Source organism: Vombatus ursinus, unplaced genomic scaffold (genome assembly GCF_900497805.2).
Source record: "Vombatus ursinus unplaced genomic scaffold, bare-nosed wombat genome assembly UNPS02009835.1, whole genome shotgun sequence".
Lineage (NCBI taxonomy): Eukaryota > Metazoa > Chordata > Mammalia > Diprotodontia > Vombatidae > Vombatus > Vombatus ursinus.
This window is the reverse complement of record NW_020949613.1, coordinates 459261-483175: the sequence shown is the minus strand read 5'-3', so window position 1 is coordinate 483175 and position 23915 is coordinate 459261. Positions and strand designations below refer to the sequence as shown.

Here is a 23915-nt window from a genome sequence, read left to right as displayed (position 1 = left end):
AAGTATCTGAGACAGGAATAGCAGCCCAGGTTTTCTTGAATCTCAGTCAAACACTCTAATCACTATGTCATGCTGCCTCTCTATTTTCCCCATTTTATAGATAACGAAATGGGGCTCCAAAGAGGCTAAATAACCTGTACAAGGACACAGAGTTAATAAGTGATAGACTCAAACTTTGGTCTTCAGAATCTGTCTAATGTTCTTTGTTTTAAAAAAAAAATTTTTATTATCTTTTGTTTTTTACACCACAAACATTCCTAATCTCCCCCACCGCCACACTGTAGAACCCAATGAAAAAAATCAAGCGAAACCAGCTGATAGTTACTTCATCTTACTCTGTAGGCAATATTCTGTTCCTATAGCTCCTTACCTTAATTTAGGTCACAGGGGTAGGGAACTTGTGGCCTTCTAGGTCTTTGGGTGCAGCCTTTTTGACTGAGTCCAGGTTTTACAGAATAAATCCTTTTATTAAGGGGATTTGTTCTGTGAAGTTTGGATTCAGTCAAAGGGGCGCACTTGAGGACCTAGAGGGCTGCATTTGGCCTGGAGGCTGCAGGTTCCTTACCTGTGGTTGGGATAACAGATTTAGAGCCAGAAGTTTCCTTAGAGTTTATCTAATCCAATCCCTCTGTTTGCAATTGAGAATGCTGAGGTCCAAAGAGGGTCTGTGATCACACAGGTAGCGACAGAAACAGTATTTAAAACTAGGTCCTCTGATTCCAGAATCCAGTACTCCAGGACTACAAAAGAGGTACGTTTTATCATCTTTCCTCTAGAGTCAAGATTGGTCGTTGCCTTAGAGTTCAGTTGTCTTTTAGCATTCTTTTCTATTGTTGTATTGTTGCATATTTTCTTTTTTAAAAATTTTTATCTCTGCACAAGTCTACTCAAATTTCTACGAACTTCTCATATTTACCATTTTCTGTTATGTAATATTCTATTGCATTCATATGCCACAATTTATTCAGCCTTTCACCATCTGATCATTCTTTTTTCAGTTGTGTCCAACTCTTTGTGACCCCATTTGGGGGTTTCTTGGCAGAGATACTGGAGTGCTTTGTCATTGCCTTCACTCATTTTATAAGTAAGGAAACTGAGGCAACCAGGGTTAAGCAACTTGCCCAGGGTCACACAAAACTTAAGTATCTGAGCCAGATTTGAACTCAGGAAGATGAATGTTTCTGATTCTAAGCTTGGCACCCTATCTACTGTGCCACCTAGCTGCCCTTACCCAATCTGATAGGTACCTACTTTCTTTCCAGTTTCTTGCCAGATTAAAAGGTCTACTATGAATATTAGATGTCCCTTTTTGTCTTTGATTCCTTTGTGGTAGATGCTCAGTAGTTAGCTCACCAGGTCAAAGGTATGAACAATTTGGTAACTTTTCTCACATATTTCCAAATTGCTCTCCAGAATGGTTGGACTGATTCACGGCTTCACCAATGGTGCATTTATATGCCTGTTCACATTATTTCCATCCTTAATCATCCTTGTCAAATTGGTGGGCATGAGGTGAAATCTCAAAGTTGTTTTGATATTCTCTTACTTAGTGATTTGGAAGACCTATTCATGTGGTTGTTGATGGTCTGTAATCCTTTTAAAATTATTCAGACGTATTGATTTATTAGGAATTTTTTCAGTTATGTATTTTTGTCAATCCCTTTTTTCCCCCTATGCAATCCTGAACTTTTCTATGCTGATCATTTCTATGCTGACCAGTCCTCCAACATCGCCTAGGCTTAGGTGATGAAACATTTGCATCAAATGTTTCAGATAAATTCTTACCTGCATGATACAAAAGGAAAAAGGAAGGGGAAAAAAGAAACAAACACAGAGAATCCTAGTGGGAAATGACCAATTATTTAAAAAAAAAAAAGCTCAGCATAGAGGGAGTTAAGTATTCATTGACTCACTTCATTCATTTATTTAGCCAACAAATGTTTAATGAGTGCCGGCCATATGCAAAGTACTACACCAGGCATGCATTGAGCACGTGCATTGAAAAGATTTACAGTCTAGAAGCCTAGATGCAAAACAAGATAATCTTATGATTATATGATAAATGCACAAGACAATTACAAAACAAAGTGCTGTGTGAGGTCTAAAGGACCAGGTTGTTGCTGACAGGAGTGAACAGGGATGTTTTCATGGAGGAAGTTGTATTTGAGCTGGGCTTTAAATGATCTAGAGGCAAGGCATAATGGACAGAGAGCTAGCTGACCTCAGAGCCAGGTTCAAATCCAAATAAGACCATAAATTGCAGAGAAAGTACTGACCTGCATCAGTAGGAAGAGTTCCTGGGAGTTCTCTAATCCTATGAAGCTGCAGGTCTAGTTCCTATTCTCTTTAAAAACTTAGAGCTGGAAGGGACCTGAGAGGACATCGGGTCTAACCTCTCAGTTTACAGATGAAGAAACTGAGGCATGGTAAGGTTGACTAAGGATGCGAGGGTCACATAGAAGTAAATTTTGGTGGGATCTGAACCCAGGTTTATTTTTCTGGCTTCAAGTCCAGTCCCCTACCCGCTATACCATTCTGCCTCTCCAGTGTTAGGGAAATTGTTGATTTGAAGATCAAGTGAGATAATACATATAAAAGTGCTTTTAAAAGTTAGAAAGGGGCAGCTAGGTGGCGCAGTGGATAGAGCACTGGCCCTGGAGTCAGGAGGACCTGAGTTCAAATCTGGCCTCAGACACATAAAACTTACTAGCTGTGTGACTCTAGGCAAGTCATTTAACCCTAATTGCCTAAGCAAAAATAATAATAATAAAAGTTAAAAAAAAAAAACAATTGTGGTAAGTGTCAAGTGTTATTAGTGGGACACTTCAGGCAGCGGGTTCCTGGATTGGGGAAGGAGTCTCCATATTGGAGCCTGGCCAGGCGCGGCTTTCTCCTTTCTCCAGATGAGTGATAGCAGTTCCTGTCCGGCTGGTGACTGTTCTCTGGGAGAAGTTTGGCAGTATAAATAGTTTTTTGTCATTCTTGAGAATAGCTTAAGAGTTATGTTTCCTCATTAACAGTTGGTATTATTTCTTTGTGTGATATGTTGTTGTTCACTTGTTTTTCATTTGTGTTCAGTCCATTCATTGTGGGGCCATTTGATATTTTCTTCGCAAAGATACTGGAGTGGTTTGCCATTTTCTTCTCCAGCTCATTTTATGGATGAGGAAACTGAGACAGAATTAAGTGATTTGCCCAGGGTTACACAGCAAGTAAGTGTCTGAAGCTGCATTTGAACTTGGGTCTTCTAACTTCAGGCCTGATGTTCTATCCACTGTGCTACCTAGCTGCCTTCTTTGTGTGATATGTAAATATATATAATATGTATAATATAATATAATGTAATGTGAAAAGTGAGTTTCTACTTGATATGTAAGCCCACCATGCAAACAGAGCCTCAGTCTTGGGGGTTCCCTCCTGTTCCTCTATCTTGGGGATCTTGGTTAGTAGTTTTGCTGGGAGATGAATGGTATAGTTGGTGGGCTAATTAGCTATAGTTTTTTGCAGCTGTTGAGAAAGAACAGCTGCAGTAACTTTGCTTCTTGGAAGGCTTAGTTTAAAAGAAGGTTGGATTACAGCCCTTGCCAGAGGACGTCACTGCCCATCTGTACAGCTAGATGGGAAATACTTTTGAGCTTTTTATCTAATGTATTTAGTGTCTCCTACATGCAAGACATGCTCCAAAGTGCTAGGGAGACAAAGATGATGATGATGATGATGATGATAATGAAAAAAGGAGGATGCCGAAATATTAGAAAATATTTCAGTCCTCATTGTTATTCTCTCCTCCCCCCAAAAAGTGACCAAGAAAATGAGTGACTTGAGCCACAGACCTAATTTTTGTGGGGGACTGGACCTATGATGTCATTGACACATGGTGAACTCCTGATGGAGGAACCCCTCTACTAATGCAGATTGGCATCAATTTTGCAATTAGTTGCTTTAATGAATTGCCTAGGGCCATTGTTTGTCCTTCATTTTCGATGAAGACCATGCCATCACGGAGGTGATGTCATGACATGCAAGTGAATTGGATTTTAGCGAGGCAGGGCTGGGCACTGAGAGGTTAAACGATTTGCCCGGCTCAGGCAGCCAGTATATGTCAGAGGCAGTACTTGAACCCAGGTCTTCCTCAATCAGAGGCCAGTTCTCTATCCACTATACCACATTTCCCAGTTTTATTTTTTATTAAGAAATTTTTATGGGAATAATCTATATTGAAAGCATCTTTTATAAAGGTAACCGAAGGTGATAGGTAGTCAGACCACATTGTTACAGTCACATAATTGACTGAAAAATAAAAGAAGAGATCCACTGTGCTCTTTGTTGACTACCAGCATGTTGCGGCAGATGAGCACTGGAGGGAGAAGCATGGGACTGGGTCCAAATTCCAGCTCTGCTACTGACTATCTGAGCAGCCTTGGGAAAGCCATTTAACCTCTCTCTGCCTCAGTTTTTTTATCTGTATAATGAGGGGGTCGAACTAAATGGCTTTTGAGATCCTTTCCAACAATGATCTCATTAAACTCTATACACAAAAAGTAATTGTAAACCCAAGCTTGACTAGACCCTGGCTTGTCTCCAATCTATTTATCGCAAAATCATGATCTCAGTTTGTTTCTCACAGACATCAGAAAATAAGCTGAAATTCTACATTGTCTTATAATTATGTTGCCAGAGTTGCATGGTGACATGCTCCAGATGGGCAAACCTCATTTGTAAAAAAATGCATTCACTAAAATAGATACACCCTGATGTGTCCAGACCATAACTATACCAACACTACACTCAGATTTCCTTCCATAAATGCAATTAGGTCAACTGTGCCAGGGCATGTCAAGGATTACAGTAAAAGGATTACGGTCTTCCCAGTTTAGGAGATTATTTGAACAAAAGACCCGTATGTGCAATGAGGACTTCAGTGCTGAGTTACTTTGAAAGTCCTGTCAACGGGGGCAGTAGCTGGACCCTGCTATTGCCAAGCCAGTCAGATTACCAGCTTTCAGCAATAGGACATCCCAAACCTGTACAATCAATCAAATCAACACAGAGCCTCCTGTGCTGCAGTTCATTGCTCTTATTAACTCAGTTCTCCCTGACTTGGAAGGATGCGTAACTTCAGATCTGTGGGACTGCACAGACCCAGGCTTGTAGAAAAACAAACATATGTCTGTCACAGTCCAGTTTATGTGTCCCACTAACAAGTCCATGGCCTTGTTTGTGTTTATGTACCTTCAAAATAATTATATATTAGAGGATGGGGAAGAGTCAGGAGGTAGTGATAGAAATATTAAAAGAAAAGAGCTTCAATTAAAAAAAGAATTCAATTAAAAAAGCCCCACAGAAGTAAACACAAAATAGTTTAGCACCAGACACAAGCAAACAGGGCAAATTTGTTATTACTGCATTTAATAGGTACTTTTTGAAAAAAATTTGTAAAAGAAGTTCAGAATTTCTAATATTCTTTTTGTTTGCAAACTGAAATATTCATATTTGATCTTGATTGTTAAGTTAATAATTGAAATATATATATATATATATATATATATTTTTTTTTTTTTGGCTAGGCAATGGGGTTAAGTGACTTGCTCAGGGTCACACAGCTAGTAAGTGTTATGCGTCTGATGTCGGATTTGAACTTAGGTCCTCCTGAATCCAGGGCTGGTGCTCTATCCACTGTGCCACCTAGCTGCCCCTTGAAAATACATTTTTTAAAAGCACAAAATAATTATGTCATATAGTGCTAGATTTGCAATAAGAGAACTAGGTTTGAATTCCAGGATCCTTGATGCCCCCAAGGGCTCTGTCCTGGGTCCTTTTATCTTCTCTTTGTCTCTACTATTTTACTTGGTGATCTCATCAACTCTCATGGATTCAATTGTATTCTCTTTGTAGATGATTCTTAGATCTAATTATTAAGGCCTAACCTCTAGTCTGCTATCTCCAAGCACGTCGCAAACTATGTCCTGTAGACATATTAAACTCAATATGTCCAAATCTGAACTCATCATCTCTTCCCCAAAACCCTTCCCTCTCCTGAACTTCTATTACTATAGAAGACATCACCACCCTCCCAGTTCCTCGGGCTTACATCCTAGGTCTCATCCTTGTCCTCACTCTCTCTCAACTCCTATTTCCAATCTGTTGCCAAGGCTTGTGGATTTGACCTTCAAAACATTTCTCCTATATGCCCTCTTCTCTCCTCTGATGCTGCCACCATCCTGGTGCAGGCCCTTTTCACCTCACTCCTATGCTATTTCAGTAACTTGTTGGTTGGTTTCTCCTCAAGTCTTTCCCAACTCCAGTTTATCCTCCCTTCAGCCGTGAAATTGATCTTCCTAAAATGCAGGTCTAACCATGCCTCCTCTCGAGTCTTCAGTTGTAAAATGAGGGAATTGAACCAGAGCTGTAAATTCTTTTCAATTTCTAATGTTCTAGGCCACCCAGACTTGAAACTTTGGACTTTTCTCTCTCCTGACCCTAATCTATCCCACCTCCCACCCCATCTCCCTAATCAAATCATTTTGATTCTATTCCCACAGTCTCATTCTATTTGAATTGTTGCAATCCTTGTTTAGGGTTGAATTATCTCATGCTTGTACTCAAAGCCTCTAGAGACCTTGGCCTTGGGTACTGAAAGTACTCATAGTCCTTCAGATGCTAGGAACATCAAAGTTTAGTAACATTCTTTCCCCTGCCTGAGAGCCACACCCAAGGGAAGGCCTTTTTTCTGCCTGACCTGCACTGCCCCAACACACACACAACTTGCTGTCCTGGAATCTCTGCAGGAGAAGGAAATGAGAGAAAAGGAATGTGGCAATTGGTTCCCAGTGCACTGGGATTAGGGAAACCTCAGGGTCAGTGCTGGTGGGCTTGTAGGAGCAATGAGGGAGGTCTGACAGCTTATCTTTTCCACATACTCCTCCTCACTTCTATTCCCCTCACCCTCCAACTCATGCCTGACCACAGGTACATCTATGGATCTCTGTGGTAGACTCAGTCTTTGTGGAACCAAAAACATTATATGCCATTAGGTAAGACCACCAAGTAACTGGATGTTTTCTCTGATACATTTCAAGAGCTTCTAGAATGAGGTGCTGGAAAAAAGGGGGGTGGGGCAGCCACGTGACTCAGTGGAGAGAGCACCAGCACTGAAGTCAGGAGGACCTGAGTTCAAATCCGGCCTCAGACCAAACACTTAACACTTACTAGCTGTGTGACCCTGGGCAAGTCACTTAACCACAATTGCCTAAAAAAAAAAAAAAAGAATGAGGTGCTGGTCTCCTATTCTGTCAGGGCCTATATATTGCTGTCTGATCCTGAAGCCTCCACACTTATCTTTCCTTCTTTTCTGTAATGGCAGGTGAGGCCACCATCCTAGTACACATTGAAAGGTCAAGACGTTGTACTGAAGCATAACAGTATTGGCAACCTGGCTAAATATTAGATAGCTGGTAAAATAGATGGGTAGGTAGCCAATAATTAATAATTCTGGCACCTGGGGGTGTTCTGGGGTTTGATTATGAGGTTGTTTGGAGACAAACCACGAGAGTCGAAGTGAGATACCAGACTGTGTGAAGGAGGCAGGGATTAGACGGGATAGTCTTTGAGGCTGGATGGGAGCAGGGTGGGGATAGTGACCCCGTACATGACAGCAATAGATCTAGACACCATGAGAATTTTAAGGAAGAGCTGGTTTCTGAGCGATGACAGCCGAGGGAGCCCCTCTCTGGAAGAGGCACTAAGTTTTGCGTCATGTCTTCCCAGCTCTTTGTGTCGGGATGTTTTAATAGAAGGAGAAACCGGCCTTAGACAGGGTGTGAAAGGCGTGGTTTCTTCAGAAGAAGGCTGGTTTCATTGAGCAATAGAATGGCGGCAGCAATGCGAGTAGAAAAGTAGCATAAGATCATCTACTCCAACCCCGTGGAGTTGAGAAAACCTGATTTCAAATCCAGCCTTAGATAACTTACTAGCTGTGTGACCCTGGGAAAGTCATTTAAGTCTCACTTATGTGCCTCAGTTTCCTCATCTGTAAAATGGGAATAATGACGGCACCTAACTGCCAGGGTGGTTGTGAGGATCAAATGAGATAATTGTGAAGCTCTTAGCACAGCGCCTGGCACATAGTAGGTGCTATAGGAATATTAGCTGTAATGATGATGATGATGATGAAGAAAATGAAGAACCTGAGGTTATCGTGACTTGCTAAAATCGTGCAGGTGGGTAGGGTCATAGGGTCACAGATCTGGGGCTGTAACGGACCTTGGAAGGCCGTCTTGTCCAACCCTCTCATTTTATAGATGAAACCGAGACCCGTGTAAGTGAAGTGACTTGCCCACGATCATACAGCTTCGTAGAAGCATGGATCTAAACCTGCCAAGGACCCTTAAGGTCAGCTAATCCAGTCTCCTCATTTTATAAATGAGGAAACAGGGTGGGAGTCGGGATGGGAGGGGAAGGAAACAAGCATTTGTGTGCCAAGCATTTCAAAAATATCTCATTTGTGCCTCACAACAACCCTGGGAAGTAAGCAATGTCATAATCCTCATTTTACGGATGAGGAAACTGAGGCAAACAGAGGTTAAGTGACTTGCCTAGGGTCTCACAGTTAGTACCTGAGGCTCTATCCACTGTGCCACTTCGATGAGGCCCAGATCGGAGGGATATGACTCGTCCAAGGTCATGCAGATAATGAGTACCAGAGTCAATATTTAAACTTAAAGTCTCTGACTAAAATCTAGTGATCTTTCCGCTTTTACACGACAAAGGAAGACTCCAGGGAGTGCAGAAGAGGAGGGCAGAGGGAGATAGAAACCAGAGAGAGCTAGGAATGCAGTTACTCTTTGGGGTTGGCGACAACCCATATGGCCAGCGGAGAGCCGGCTTTGCTCCCGCCGGGATTCTAAGTTCCAGTTTGACATGGTCTTTGGTGCGGCCCATCTCTAGTGGGAGAAAAACGCAAGAGCAATATAGTATTTGTAGATCACTTTAAAATTTGCAGAGTGAGTTTTACATATATTACCTCATTTGGTCCTTAAAGTAATCTTCTGAGGAAGGAGCTATTATTGACCTCATTTTCCAGTAATTTAGGGTCACACAGCTAATAAGTGTTCAAGGCAAGACTTGAACTTGGGTCATCCTGATTCCAATTTCAGTGCTTTATTTATTATGATAATAAGACCCTTAGGCTTGATACGTCAGGACCTGAGAGAGGGAGCAGGTAGTCAGAGGAACTCTAGGTGTCTGTAGGATTTAGTGTGGGTAACAGGTAGGAATTTGAGGCACCCAGGCTATTGGTAACTAAAGCACAACCTTAATTGCTTCATACTAGTTTCTACTCTGTACGTTGTACGTTAAGCCCTTGTACTCTATATGATAGGGCCGCTAGGTGGCGTACCAAATAGTGCTGGCCCTGGCATCAGGAAGACTCGAGTTCAAATGTGACCTCAGACACTTACTAGCTGTGTGACCTAGCAAGTCACTTAGCCCTGTTTGCCTCAGTTTCCTCATCTGTAAAATGAGCTGGAGAAGGAAGCAGCAAACCACTGCAGTATCTTTGCCAAGAAAACCCCAAATGGAGTCACAAACAGTCAGACACAACTGAAACAACTGAACAACAACAATGTGATAATATGATGGATCAGTTTAGTCAGTCAGTAAAACTAAGAGTCTGGCTAGCTCAAGGGGGGAAGAAAAACTGAATGAATTGCTGAGTCACTTCTGTTAAAGCAGTTGATTTGGAAATTCTGCCTATGAGACTTTGTCTTATGCAAATACAGAAGATTGGATTAATGCGTGACAATTGTTTAAACCTGCTGGCCTCCTTCAGGTTGATTGACTTCCAACAAATCAGTATCTGACGTCTTGTGTTGGGCAAGACAGGATCTGTCCTCATCTGAAACATAATAATTGCTACCTGCTTCACAAGGCTGACTAATCAAAGTGACATCGTGTATTTGAAATACATGGTAGTGTGAGGTATTATTTTTCTACCTCAGATACTGCTCCTTTCTCGGTGTTCTCTTTCTTCAGTTGCTTATGGACAGGTCTCTCTGATAACGCCACCAAAAACCTACACTTATTTAATGTTTTTAAGATATGTTTTGTTACTGTTGTTGAGTCGTTTCAGTCCTGTACAACTCTTTATGACCCCTTTTGGGGTTTTCTTGGCAAAGATACTGGAGGGGTTTGCCATTTCCTTCTCCAGCTCATTTTACAAATGAGGGAACTGAGGCAAACAGAGTTAGGTGACTTTACCAGGGTCACACAGCTAGTAAAGTGTCTGAGGCCAGATTTGAACTCATGAAGATGAGTCTTCCTGATTCCAAGCCCAGTGCTCTATCAGTGGTGCTACCTAGCTGCCCTGGGTTCCTTTGTAACCCTATGTATTTAATTAAAAAACATTATTATGAGAAAAGGTCCATAGGCTTCACCAGACTGCCAAAGGAGTCCGTGACACAAAAAAATTAAGGATTCCTGTTCTAGTGGGAGATGCTGAGAGGTTGTTACTTGTCCATGGTCAAGGGGCAGGGGCAGGATTTGCACTCAAGATTTCCTTCTTGCAAGGTTTGCCCTCTATCCATAAGGCAAACTTCTATCTTGTAGGAACTTAATTTATGAATTAAATTGCCCTCTGACCTCCCTAATGTCTCCATCTCCTTTGCTAGCTCCTCATTTCCTCCCAATCACTTAGGTTACTTATCTGTACACATGTCATATCCCTCTACTAAGCTCCTGGTAGTCAGAGAATGCTTATTTTTTCTTCTTCTCTGTTTCCTCATTGCCTGGAAAAGGACCTTGCAAACTGTAGGTGTTTAATAAACGTTTAAATTACCTACTTCTTTTCAGAGTCTAACATTTGAGATAGGACACCTAAGCACGACCACTATTAAGTATATTGATTTTAAAGGTAACTTTTAAAATTGAATTATACGAAATATATTAAAAGTAATATGCCCTTCCAAAGGCCTAAGATGGTATTATTGTGTGGAGACACAAGAGGGTGCTAATTGAAATACCCCTTTGCTATGGCAGCATACCAGATTGAGATCTGGGAGGGACCTCAGAGGCTGTTTCAGCCCTATTATTTTACAGATGAGGAAACTGAGGCCCCAGGAGGTTAAATGACTTTCTCAGGATCACCCAGGAAATAAGCAAGATTTGAACCCAAATCTTTTGACGAGAGTGCTCTTTCTGCATGCTGAAGATTCATAGATTGATAGGGCTGGAAGCAGTTTTAGAGGTTATCCAAACCAGGGGTTCTTGAACAGACTTCGAGAAATAGTGGAGTATAGAAGGGCCTGCTATGCTATGATCCACAGGGTCACAAAGAGGTGGATGTAATTGAGTGACTGAAAAACAGCAAACCAGGGCTTGTTAACAGGGTTTTTTGTGTGTCATGAACCCTTTTGGGTGAAACCTATGGACTCCTTCCTAGAATTATGTTTTTAAATGCATAGAATAAAATACCTTGGATTACAAAGGAAACCAATTATATCAAAACATAATTATTAAAATATTTTTTAAAACAAATTTGTGAACCGCAGGTTAAGAATTGTACCCAAGATCAGATGGCCAATTAATGGCAGAGCAGAACTAGGGCCCAGGTCAGCTAACTCCTTATCTGGAACTCTATTTTTTTCTCTTGAGAAATTAATCAGTCATTAAAACTTAGAAAAAAAAGTATCAACACATTGCTTAGGACATGTTGGTGACTTCTGGCTTCTACCCTCAGTCAGGTCGTTATTCTTGTTCTAAAGAAGGTGTGACAATTAACATGAATAGAAACCTACTTTTGCAACATTTCTTTATTTTTAAAAAGTGTTTTTAAAAGAATGTTTATTTTTTTAAAAATTTAATATTTTATTTTTCCCCAATTACATGTAAAAACAATTCTTCACATTTTTTTAAATTTTGAGTTCCAAATTCTCTTCCATCCTCCCTCCCCTTGCTTTTTATTGAGGAGACAAGCAATTTGATATAGATTATATATGTGCAATCATGCAAAACATGTTTCCATATTAATCACATACATTTCTTTAATTTCAGTGTTTCTTCATCCAGGCACAGGTAATGAAAGGCAATGAAGTAACTGTGTTCCTTAAGAGAGTTATAGCAGATTCTTACTCTAAATATAAAAGTCCTAACTAGTGATGTTTAGGCCAGATTAAAAAAAAATGCATAGAGTTCTTATAGCTGTGAAAAGAGACTGAATGAACCTGTCTTTTCATCCTACAGATGGATTGCTGCTCTTTCAACAAGTGCCTTTGGTCGAAATTGATGGAATGAAACTCACCCAATCCCGAGCCATTCTTAGCTACCTGGCTGCTAAATACAACCTGTATGGGAAGGACCTGAAAGAAACAACATTGTAAAGTATCAGCTCTGCCCTTACTTGATTTTGGCACATTATAAGTTCCCCATAATAGAGAACCTATTCTGATGTTACAACCTTTGGGAAGAGGCCAAACTCAAGGTAGATTGAATAGAAGAGAATGAAGGTGGGTCAGGTACTGACAGACTAGACTGAGCTAGGGAAATTTTTTAATTAATTTTTTTCAATTAAAAAGCATTCATTTTTTTCTCACTCCTCCCTCCCCATCCTCCACCCCCAAAGAAAAATTAAACCCGTATAACAAATATGCATAATCAAGCAAAACAAATTCCTATAATGGCCATGCCCCAAAATGTAAGTTATTCTGAATATTTAGACTATCACATCTCTGTCAGGAGGTGGGTATCATTTTTTATCACTGATCTTCTGGAATCATGGTTGATGCATTGATTAGAATTTGGAAGTCTTTTAAAGTTGTTTTCTTTACAATGTTGTCATTATTGAATAATTGTTTTTCTAATTTTGCTCATGTCATTCTGAATCAGTTCATATAAGTCTTCTCAGGTTTCTCTGAACCCATTTCTTTCATCTTTACTTACTTCACAAGAGTACTCCATTACATTCATATACCATAATTTGTTTTGCCATCCCTTAATTAATGGGTACTCCCTTAGTTTCCAGATCTTTGTCACCAAAAAAAGTACTGATATAAATATGGGTCTTTCTTTGATCTCTTTGGGCATAGGCCTAGTTGTGGTATTGTAGGGTCAAAGGCTGTGTACAGTGTAGTCACTTCTGGGGCATAGTTCCAAACTTCTTTCCAGAACTACTGAACCAATCATAGCTCTACCAACAATGGATTACTCTGCCTGTTTTTCCCCTAGTTCCTCCAACATTTGTCCTTGGCCCTTTTTGTCAACTTTGTCAACTTGATCGTGGGAACTAAAATTTCAGAGTTGCTTTAATTTGCATTTCTCAGGGGTAGCTAGGTGGCGCAGTGGATAGAGCACCAGCCCTGGATTCAGGAGGACCTGAGTTCAAATCTGACCTCAGACACATAACACTTACTAGCTGTATGACCTTGGGCAAGTCACTTAACCCCATTGCCTTGCCCCCCTCCCAAAAAATTTGCATTTCTCAGATTTATTTGCGGTTTGGTACATTTTTTCATATGACTGATAGCTTGGATTTCTTTCCTTTAAAAACTGCCTGTTCATATCTTTTGGTAATTTCTCAATTGGGAAACCCACCCTAAGGAGAATTCAGAAATGGGCACAATTTGTCTTTATTGTCATTTCTTCTCCTTTCTGGGTCTTTTCCCTAGCTTTAGTGACACCACCTCCTCTATTCTTTTTTTTTGGGGGGGGGGTTAGGCAATGGGGTTAAGTGACTTGCCCAGGGTCACACAGCTAGTATTATGGGTCTGAGGCTGAATTTGAACTCAGGTCCTCCTGAATCCAGGGCCAGTCCTCTATCTACTGCGCCATCTAGCTGCCCCCCTCCTCCTCTATTCTACAGGCCCTCATGTTCTTACATTCCCTCTTACTCTCACAGTCCCTGCTGTAACTGCTGTCAAAATTTGTTTCCCAGGGAAGGAGCAGATAAACAGGGGAAAACTGAGATGAAGCTATCTAAAGGGGCTTAATATGTTATGTATTCCAGACATATTTTAGGATCAGAGGATTTAAAGCTAGAAGGGATTTGAGATACCATCTACTCCAGTTCCTTCATTTTAGAGATAAGGTAACCGAGGCCCAGAGAGAAATGACTTTCCCAAGGTAATGAATACATGCAGTGAGAAGCAGAGCCAGGTATGAGCTCAAGTTTTCAATGGCATGCGTGGAACTTGGGCCAGCTGTTCTAGAAGGCATTGGGCGTGAGCATTAGCACTTGTCCTTCTTTGGAAAGGATAATGTTAGGTAAGAAATATCTCCTCTTTGAGTTCCTGTGGTCGATCACTGCTGCCAAAGTAAATCTACTACAACACAGAAATTAGAGAGGTAACACCCTCGGTTTTATTATGCTTAAGCACAGGTTCAGGAGGTAGAAAAATGATTAGGTTGATAAAGACGCCTTTAGGAGACAAAATTACATCCGAGTGATAGAAAATTCTTTGACATATTGTAATCTCATGCATTCTTTTAGACTATAAAAATTAAGGTAGATTTACAATCTCATGCCTTCTTTGATGTCATAAAAGTTGAACAAATTTAAACAGAATCATAATCTCATGCATCCCCTATAGAAACAAGCCTAGTTAAGTAGATTCTATAGGTAAACTAAGTCAAGTCACAGATTATATTTAGAAGGTTCACGATGGGCTGGTTGAGAGGGGAGATTTACATGCCTACAGAGTCATCATCAGCTGAATCCTTCCTCAAATAAGCCAAGCCACATTACTTGGGAAGCCTTGATTCACTTTTTAGCTGCTTATCTGAAGCCTTAAGTAAATTTTCACATCCCATGGATTGGGTTTTAGCCAACTCAACCTCCTAGCTAAGAGAAATTCTTCCCCCCACCCCCAACAAAAATTAATAAAATTAAAAATCCCATAATAATGATGTTAGTAATAGCCATTTTATGTCACTTTAAGGTTTTCAAAGCCCATTATTTGCATTATCTTACTTGATCATGACAATTCTGTGAGGTTGGTGCTATTATTTCCATTTTACAAAAGAAACTGAAACTGAGAGGGGTAAAATGACTCGCTGGGGTCAAAGAATTGGAAAGTGATTGAGGAAGGATTTGAACTCCAGTCTGTCTTGACTCTATGTTGTGTGCTCTAGTCTTTACATTATGATGGTGGTGATCTCTCCAAGGTGAGCCAGCATGCCCAGGTGTACCTAGCCTTTTTCTATGCACACCTGTGTTTCTGATTATCTTAGAGTCAATTATATTTCTATTTTATTACTTAGGAAAGGTTAACGTAGAATTATAGGCATCAGCAAGCCAGGTGTAAAACGTATTTGGTAGACATGAGTCACTCCTCAGCACCCTTAAAATCTCACCGCCGTTGCCAAAGCCCACTTGTAAGTCTAGCCCACATCAAGCCCAGCTTCATAGCTCCTAAATGCAAGAGATTAAAAAAATGATGGCTGGGAAAACATAATTCCTACCAGTGTGTTGTAATGAATAGTCAAGGCAGCAAGCACCTACTATGTGCCAGGCAGGACTTGGATTTGAATCTTGCTTCAGACAATCCCTATCTGTGACTCTGGGCAGGTCATTTTACTTCTTTGTGTCTCAGTTTCCTCATCTGTAAAATGAAGAGGTTAGACTGAACCCAAGGTGATTGGCAGCTCTAAATCTATAAGCATATGACCTACTAATTAGCATAGAAAAGACTAGTATAGAAGTTAACTGCTCCAAAAGTATAGTTTTGAGTGAAACTTAAAATGCTGTGCTTTCAGGATTAACATGTATACGGATGGCACCATGGACCTGATATTCTTGATTACTGTAGTTTATTTCAAGCCAGCTGAAGAAAAGGAGAAGGAGATTGAGCTCATCCTGGAGAAAGCCAAAAACCGCTATTTCTGTGTCTTTGAAAAGGTAAATCTTTGTGAGCCAAGGATTTCACAGGCTCTAACATGTCAAATTCCAGTTCTTTACCACCAGAAAGAGAGCTATTAGAAACATTTTAGAATATACAGGTTCTTTTCCTTTTTCCTTAATCATCTATATTATGAAAATGCTTGTTTTAGTCCATAATTTAAAAAAAAATGAAAAAATGAAAAATTCCTTTTTCTCTTTTTAGTCTTGAACCTACTCTTCGTTCCGGAGAGACTGGCCTGAGAGTTATTCCCTTTATGTAACATTTTACTTCCTAATTCCATGCTTTTGCATAGGTCCACCGGGGTCTGAAATGCATTTCCCTCCTCACTTCCACCTTAAAAAATCCTTGGCTACACTTAGAACTGTTTATTGAATTGGATTGGATTAAATTGAAGGTTGTACCAGAAATGAATACGTTTATATTGTCTCAGAAGGAGGCCATCAGACTAGAACATTATGGACTTTGGCCAAAGGCCATTGAAGAGCTTTGAAGGTGAAGAATAGTTTCGAAATTAAGAAAAAAAAGATTATAAAAACTTTAGACAGAACTGTTTGAATGAGTTTAGGAGTTTGAAAGTATGTAACATTTCAGGGGAAGCTGAGTGTCAAAGTGGATAGAACACCGGGCCTGGAGTAGTAAAGATCTGAGTTCAAATGTGACTTCATTCACTTACTAGCTGTGTGACTCTGGGCAAGTTACTTTACCTTGTTTGCCTCAGTTTCCTCATCTGTAAAATGAGCTGGAGAAAGAAATGGCAAACTACTTTAGTATTTTTGCCGAGAAAACCTCAAATGGAGTCATGAAGAGTCAGACACAACTGAAAAGATTCGACAACAGAAACCTATTCTCCACCTGCCCCACTTCTCCACCAGCTACATCCTAGGGGAGCATGTTCTCAGTTCACTTTTCCCAGTCCTGCCCCACCCCCTTCCCCTTCCTGAGGCTCCTTGGGATAGAGCATCCCACAGGATAGTATCCTAGAGTCCCTCTCCCTCAGCCAACTGAATTTGTCTTAAAAAGTGGATTTGAGTTAGTATTTCATGTTGCTTGCTCAGGATGCCAAGATTACCATACAAATTTGGGCTGAATGAGCTTCCTGGTCAAGAACATACACTTTGTGGGAGGCCAGTTAGGAACTCATTGTGTGACTAGTGCAGTGGAGGGTGGCCAATAGACCTCAAGCCTACGGGTGAATTAGGAGGATATCCACTCAAGTGTGTGAAAACTTGCCCTGGTGGAATGGGCAGATGAGAACAGTTTGTTCTAATGGCCACAAAGGCGGCTGAAGCAGGCACCATGCAGCACTGAGCACTTGGTCAAACGTCGAAGGTGACTGCCGGGCCACCTTCAGTTGTCTTGACTTTTGTCCTGTCACCAGACTTGGCTGACTTGGGGAGAGAGAGAGACTTTGTGCGGCTCTGCCTCACTTAAATCCAATTCACTGGAGAGTCACGACGTCACTCTGTGATGTCACTGGTCCTCTCTGAAAACAAAGAACTGAACAAGAGAGCGTGGGATTTGGAGTTGGAGGCCTAGGGTTCCAATGCTTCTGTCTCCTACTACGTGGGTGACTTTGGACAAGTCGCTTCATCTTTCTTGCCCACCTCAATTTCCTCATCTTCTAAATAAAGGAGTTGGACTAGAAGATCTCTGAGGTGCCTTCCAGCTCTAAACCCGTGGTACTATGACTATGAAGCAGTTTATTCTTTATGAGGATTAAACCTTGGTCTGATGCCAGCTCAAGCAAAGAACCCAGTTCTGTTCCCAGTCTACGAAGTCTCTTTGTGACCCCATTTGGAGTTTTCCTGGCAAGGAAATACTAGAATGGTTTTGCCATTTCCTTCTCCAGCTCATTTTTACAGATGAGGAAACTGAAGCAAACAGGGTTAAGTGACCTGCCCAGGGTCACTGTCTGAGTCTACATTTGAACTTGGGAAGATAAGTCTACCTTACAACGCTACCTAGCGACCCAAAGCAATGTGCACAAATGACCATAATTCAAGTGAGGAAATGATGGCATCCTTTAGTGTGTACTGATCCAAGGTCAAATAGGGCTTACTTTTATCCAACGTCCTTTTGTTGTTGTTTTTTCCCCTCTACAGATTTTGAAAAACCACGGACAGGATTATCTGGTTGGCAACAAATTTAGTTGGGCAGACATACAACTGCTGGAAGTTATTTTAATGGTAGAAGAATTATGTGCTAATGTGCTCTCCGAATTTCCTCTGCTACAGGTAGATGGTTAAGCTTGGGGGAAGGAGGGAAAAAGGAGGAAACTCATCTCTCCCCGTGTACACCTGAAAGAAATGAGCAGGAACAAAGATTGAAATAGAAGTATCCATCCAAGTTAATCCCTAGGGCTCCATGTGGTATCCAAAAGAAATTTAAGGAGACTGACTGGGTGTTTCTATTTAGTTTTTTGTTCTTTCGCTTACCTAACGTATCTAATTTGAGACATTTTATGGATAGGGAAAGGATTAAATCCTTTGGCCTCTAATTTGACTATTTAGCAACTTGCAAGGGTGTTGTTTTGTTTTTTAATGGAAGCAGGGACTGACCCTACGCAAAACAAAACATTTTTTTCTACAAAGATTGTCTTCAGTGCTGCTCTTATCAAAGTTATGTCATTCACACCCCTTTCTACATCATGCCAAGTGCTCCATGCTATCCGCTGACTGCCTAGGGTGCCCATCTCATAGTTCCCTTCATAGCCATGACCTATTCCTCCACACCTTCTTTTTATTCTCTAACTATAATGGTCTACTTGGCAATACACATTATTCTATTTCCAGACTCTGTGCCTTTGTCCTGGCTGTCTCTCAGGCCTGAAATACTTTTTTTTTTCCCTCACCCACCTCTATCTCTTGGCTACCCTGTCCCTGGCTTTCTCCAATACTTGTATCAAATCTGACCTGCTGAAGGTGGTCTTTAACGGTCCCTTTCAACTCTCCTCCCCTTCCTAGTATGTTTCCTCTGAGACTACCTCCTGTCTACTCTATATAAAATAGTGGGGTAGCTATGTGGTGCAGTGGATAGAGTGCTGACCTGGAGTCAGGAAGACTGAGTTCAAATGTGACCTCAGATACTAGCTGTATGACCCTGGACAAGTCATTTAACCTCTGTTTACCTCCAGGATTCTTATATGTAAAACGGAGATAATTACCTCTGTAAAATGGAGATAATATTTTAAAGTGCTTGGCATATAGTAGGCCCTATGTTAGCTATTACTATTATTAGGTAGCTAGGTGTTGCAATGGATAAAGTACCAGGCCTGGAGTCAGGAAGACTCTTCTCTGAGTTGAAATCTAACTTCAGACACTTACTAGTTATGTGACCCTCAGCTCGTCACTTAACCTCTGTTTGCCTCCAGTTTCCTCATCTGTAAAATGGAGGTAATAATTATACCTACATCCTAAGTTGTAGGATGTTGTGAGGATAAAATGAGATTATATGTGTGTGTATATATATATCTATATATCTCTCTCTCTATATATATAGATATAGATATAGGTATATGTGTGTGTGTGTGTGTGTGTGTGTGTGTGTGTATGTATATATAATTTTTTTTTTTTGGTGAGGCAATTGGGGTTAAGTGACTTGCCCAGAGTCACACAGCTGGTGAGTATCATGTGTCTGAGGCCAGATTTGAACTTGGGTCCTCCTGACTCCAGGGCTCTAGCTGACCCATGAGATAATATTTTTAAAGCCCTATATAAATGTTAGCTATTATTATTATTGGGCAGCTAGGTAGTGCAGTGGATAGAATGCCCAGGGGCTAGAGTCAGGAAGACACCTCTTTCTGAGTTCAAATCTAGCCTCAGATACTTACTAGCTGTGTGATCCTGGGCAAGTCACTTAGCCCTGTCTGCCTCAGTTTTCCCATCTTTAAAATGAGCAGGAAAAGGAAATGGCAAACCACTCCAGTACCTTTGCGAGAAAACCTTAAATGGGTTGTGAAGAGTCAGACATGACCGAACAAAAAAAAAAAATGATTATTATCTTACATCTTGTATGTACATAGTTATCTACCTATTATCTTCCCTATCAGGATGTGAGCTCTTTGAGGGTGGGGCAAGTTATTTATTTATTTATTTTTGTATCCCTAGTGCTTAGCACAGTGCCTGATGCATAGTAAGTACTTACTAAGTGCTTGTTGACTGACTGTGCTCTGACTTTTCCCTCTGCCTTTCCCCAGCTTCAAAACTTAGCTCTCTTCTGTTGTACCCACAACCCTATTTTTGTTATCTGTGAGTAGTGATTTCTTTGAATCAGACAAATAAATCTTCACTAAGAAGCTGGTTTAGCTCATTATTTTTTCTCCTTACACAATGTCTCAATCCGCATATGTCAAATATTTCTATCAATACCTTGGGTCGGGGGGCCACCGCACATTTAGGTAGATTTCTGATCTGCCTTGTAAGTAGTATTATTTTGCAATTCACCTCCTAATTATGTTTTTTTTTTTCTTGAATTAGGCATTTAAAAAAAGAATCAGCAACATCCCTACAATTAAGAAATTCCTCCAGCCTGGTAGTCAGAGAAAACCCCCACCAGATGAACGCTACTTGACTACTGTGAGGAAGGTTCTACAGTTTTAATGGCTAAGGGTAGGACAAGTAGGCAATAGAAAGAGATTCAGCTGATGAATCAGAAGATGTGGATTCAAATCCTGCCTCTGATCTTTACAACTTGCCCCTGGCCCTCAGTTTCCTCATCTGTAAAATGAGGGGCTTGGATCTGATGGTCCCTTTGAGTTCTATATCAATGACTCTATGAAGTAGAGAGTATAAAGATTTTAGCCATATTGTTATGAATAGCACAAAGTCAGCATTGTAGTGGATAGCTGAAGCCTATCTCTAGGTACTAAAAACATAATGTTAGACAAGTACGAAACTAATGATGCCACTAAAGGCAAAAGTTGAAATTAAATGCAAAGCTGATTAAAGTTAAAGTTATCTTTGTGGTGTATGATGTGTGTATTTTTTTTAATCATTGCTATTTTTATATTACCTTTATTTCCTAATAAACCCTTTCTCTCCACCAAGAAAACCATCCCTTAAAATAAAGAGTAAAAAAGAAAGGAAAATAAAGCAGTTCAGAAAAACTCACCAGTATAGCAGTGAAGTCTGACAATATATGCCATGTTGGTATATTTTTTTCAAGCAGATGTTAATTTGGAATGAAGTTCTACAACTTACTTAAAATAAACATTATGGAAGCACTCACACACATAGTAAATTTCATCACTTTTCAAGTTCTGGGTCTCCCTGAGACCTCCCTGAGCTACTTCTGCACCATCCCCATCCCCAAGTGTTCTCTTTTTCCATGCAGAGACTACTGGGGGTTTGAGATTTCTGCTATTCAGATATAGCATCTGTTAGGTTGCTTGCTTCCCAGATATAGAATCTCCTGTGGGTTGGGCACCGGTTTAGAGAGAGACACATCCACACTCGCCCTCTCTGTCTCCCTTTTCCTCTCCCTCTCTTTCTCCTCCTCGTTATCTGCACAATCTGGAACCTCTGCCCCTTAAAGCTTACCCTCACTCCCTAATTCAAAGATTCGGCCCCAGGGACAAACCTAACCCTTCAAGAATACCCACACCAACGTAGCTATAAATTGTTAGGCAAGCCTTCAGGTCTCATGCACGAGCTGCTGGGAAGCCATACCTGGACATAACTGTACATTCTCTTTCATCCAAAGCCTGACTCTATTAGCTTCCATAAAATTCCCTCTTTTTTCTCCCAGGCTTCAACTGCTATTCATTCTCTCAACATCTCCTCACTGCTCTCAGTGGACCCAGGAGCCAGTTTTCTGCTGATTACCAACCTCTGGAGAATATCCTAATCACTCTTTTGTCACCTAGGAGAACTCCTTCAGACTCTGAAAATATGAAGCAGATGCTTTGAGGTCACTGGCATGAACAATCCTCTGTGCCAGGCTTGGTATTCAGTCCACTGGGGAAATAAAGGGTAAGTGATGTGGGAAGGACATTCACTCCAGCCCCCAGTTTAGACTCTGTATTCCTAATGCTAAGAAAGTGGCAACTTAGGAATGTTCACCCTGGGAATCAAATGGATTGAACCTGACTCATAGAGACCTATAGTTATGAACTTGGGCGATGCCATTGAGAAAACTTAAGGTGGCACAGTGGATAGGGCACTGGGTTTGGAATTAGGAAGAGACTCATCTTCACAAGTTCAAATCTGACCTCAAATGCTTACTAGCTGTGTGACCCTGGGCAAGTCACTTAACCCTGTTTGCCTCAGGTTCCTCATTTCTAAAATGAGCAGGAGAAGAAAGTGGCAAACCACTCCAGTATCTTTGTTAAGAAAACTCCAAATGAGTGGATAGAGCATTGGCCCAGAAGACAGGAGGACCTGAGTTCAAATCCAGCCTCAGACATGATACTAGCTGTGTGACCCTAGGCAAGTCACTTAACTCCAATTGCCTCACCAAAAAAAAAAAAAAGAAAAGAAAAGAAAACTCCAAATGGGATTACAAAGAATTGGAAACAACTGAAATGACTGAACAGTAACGAGGATGGAGGACTCTTTTTGCGGGGGAGGCAGCTGAGGAACTCTCATCACTACATATGTCAATTCATTCAACAAGTGTTTTATTGACATAGGTTTGGTGGGTCACACCTATAGACCCTGCTGCTGGGTAGACTGAGGCTGGTGGATCACTGCAGGTCAGGGGTTCTGAGCTCCTGTAGGGCTAAAGTTGACTCAGTGTCACACTAAGTCAGTTAATAAAATTGATGATTCAAGGGCCACAATGAATCACAGGTCAGAAAAAATGAAGCAGGTTGAAACTTATGCGCCAATCAGTATTGGTATTGGACCTACAAGTGGTCACTATTCTTTCAGCCTGGGTGAGTTAGGGAGATGCAGTTTCAAAAAAAAAAAAGTCTTATTGAATGACTGCCATGTGTAAGATACATGCTAAATACTGAGGGGAATAGAAAGATGAGAGGAGGTCTTTACAGAGTAGTATTGGCAATTCACATTTATGTGTAAAGGTTATGTAACCCATCTCTCAAAACAACCCTATTAGGTAGGTAGTGCATGTGTGGTTATTCCCATTTTACAAATGAGGAAACTGAGGCACAGAGAGAGGTGAGGTTACATAGCATTTCTAGGGCTGTATCCCAAAGAGATCATAAAAATGGGAAAAGGACCCACATGTACAAAAATATTTATAGCAGCTCTTTTTGTGGTGGCCAAGAATTGGAAATTAAGGGGATGCCCATCAATTGGAGAATGGCTAGACAAGTTGTGGTATATGAATGGAATGGAATACTATTGTCGCATAAGAAATGATGTACAGGTGGACTTCAGAAAAACCTGGAAGGACTTATATGAACTGATGCTGAGTGAAGTGAGCAGAACCAGGAGAACATTGTACACAGTAACAGCAACATTGTGGGATTACTAACTTTGACAGACTTATCTCTTCTTAGCAATGCAAGGATCTAAGACAACTCTAAAAGACTTATGATGGAAAATGCTGTCCACATCCCAAAAAAAACTATGGAATCTGAATGTAGATCTAAGTGTACTATTTGCGCTCTCTCTTTTTTTCTTCTTTTTCGTGGTTCCTCGTATCGGTTCTAATTCTTCTTTACAACATGACTAATGTGAAAATTTAAAAAAGAAAAAAGGAAAGAAAAGTAGGTAGAGATTGGACACTAAAATTTAGCAGGTGTTGAGAGCTCCCATGTGGTGCAGTGAGAGGTATATATTTGGATTCAGAGAATGTGGATTGGAAGCCTGTCTCTGTCACTTACTGTGTGATCTTAGTAACTTAAGCTTTATGAGCCCTAGTCCCTCACTGGCATAGTGATGGGGTCTCTAAGATCCCATCTAATTCCAAATCTATGATTTCTTTAGCAGCGTGGAAACAACTGGGCTTACACACCTAGTTAGCAAGAATAATTAGTAAACAAAAAAAAAAAAAAAAAAAGGAAGCTATAGGTAACATAAAGGCCGCTAGGTGGCGTAGGAGATAGAATGCCCGGCCCAA

The 23915-nt window shown here is 40.7% G+C and overlaps 1 protein-coding gene across 5 annotated transcripts in view; it reads left to right on the top strand.

Annotated features, from left to right (window-relative positions):
* Positions 1 to 20825, top strand: part of LOC114036452 (glutathione S-transferase A4-like) — a 34200-nt gene extending 13375 nt beyond the window's left edge. For 4 of the 5 annotated variants that reach the window (XM_027852923.1, XM_027852922.1, XM_027852925.1 and 1 more), the window contains exons 4-7: positions 12238 to 12370; positions 15745 to 15886; positions 17993 to 18124; positions 20366 to 20825. In XM_027852923.1, coding sequence (XP_027708724.1) covers positions 12238 to 12370; positions 15745 to 15886; positions 17993 to 18124; positions 20366 to 20488 — 530 coding nt within the window. In that variant the 3' untranslated portion in view covers positions 20489 to 20825. Of the gene's footprint in view, positions 1 to 665; positions 752 to 12237; positions 12371 to 15744; positions 15887 to 17992; positions 18125 to 20365 lie in introns of those variants that run through there. The other variant, XM_027852927.1, reaches the window with a different exon arrangement.
* The last annotated feature ends 3090 nt before the right edge of the window (positions 20826 to 23915 follow it).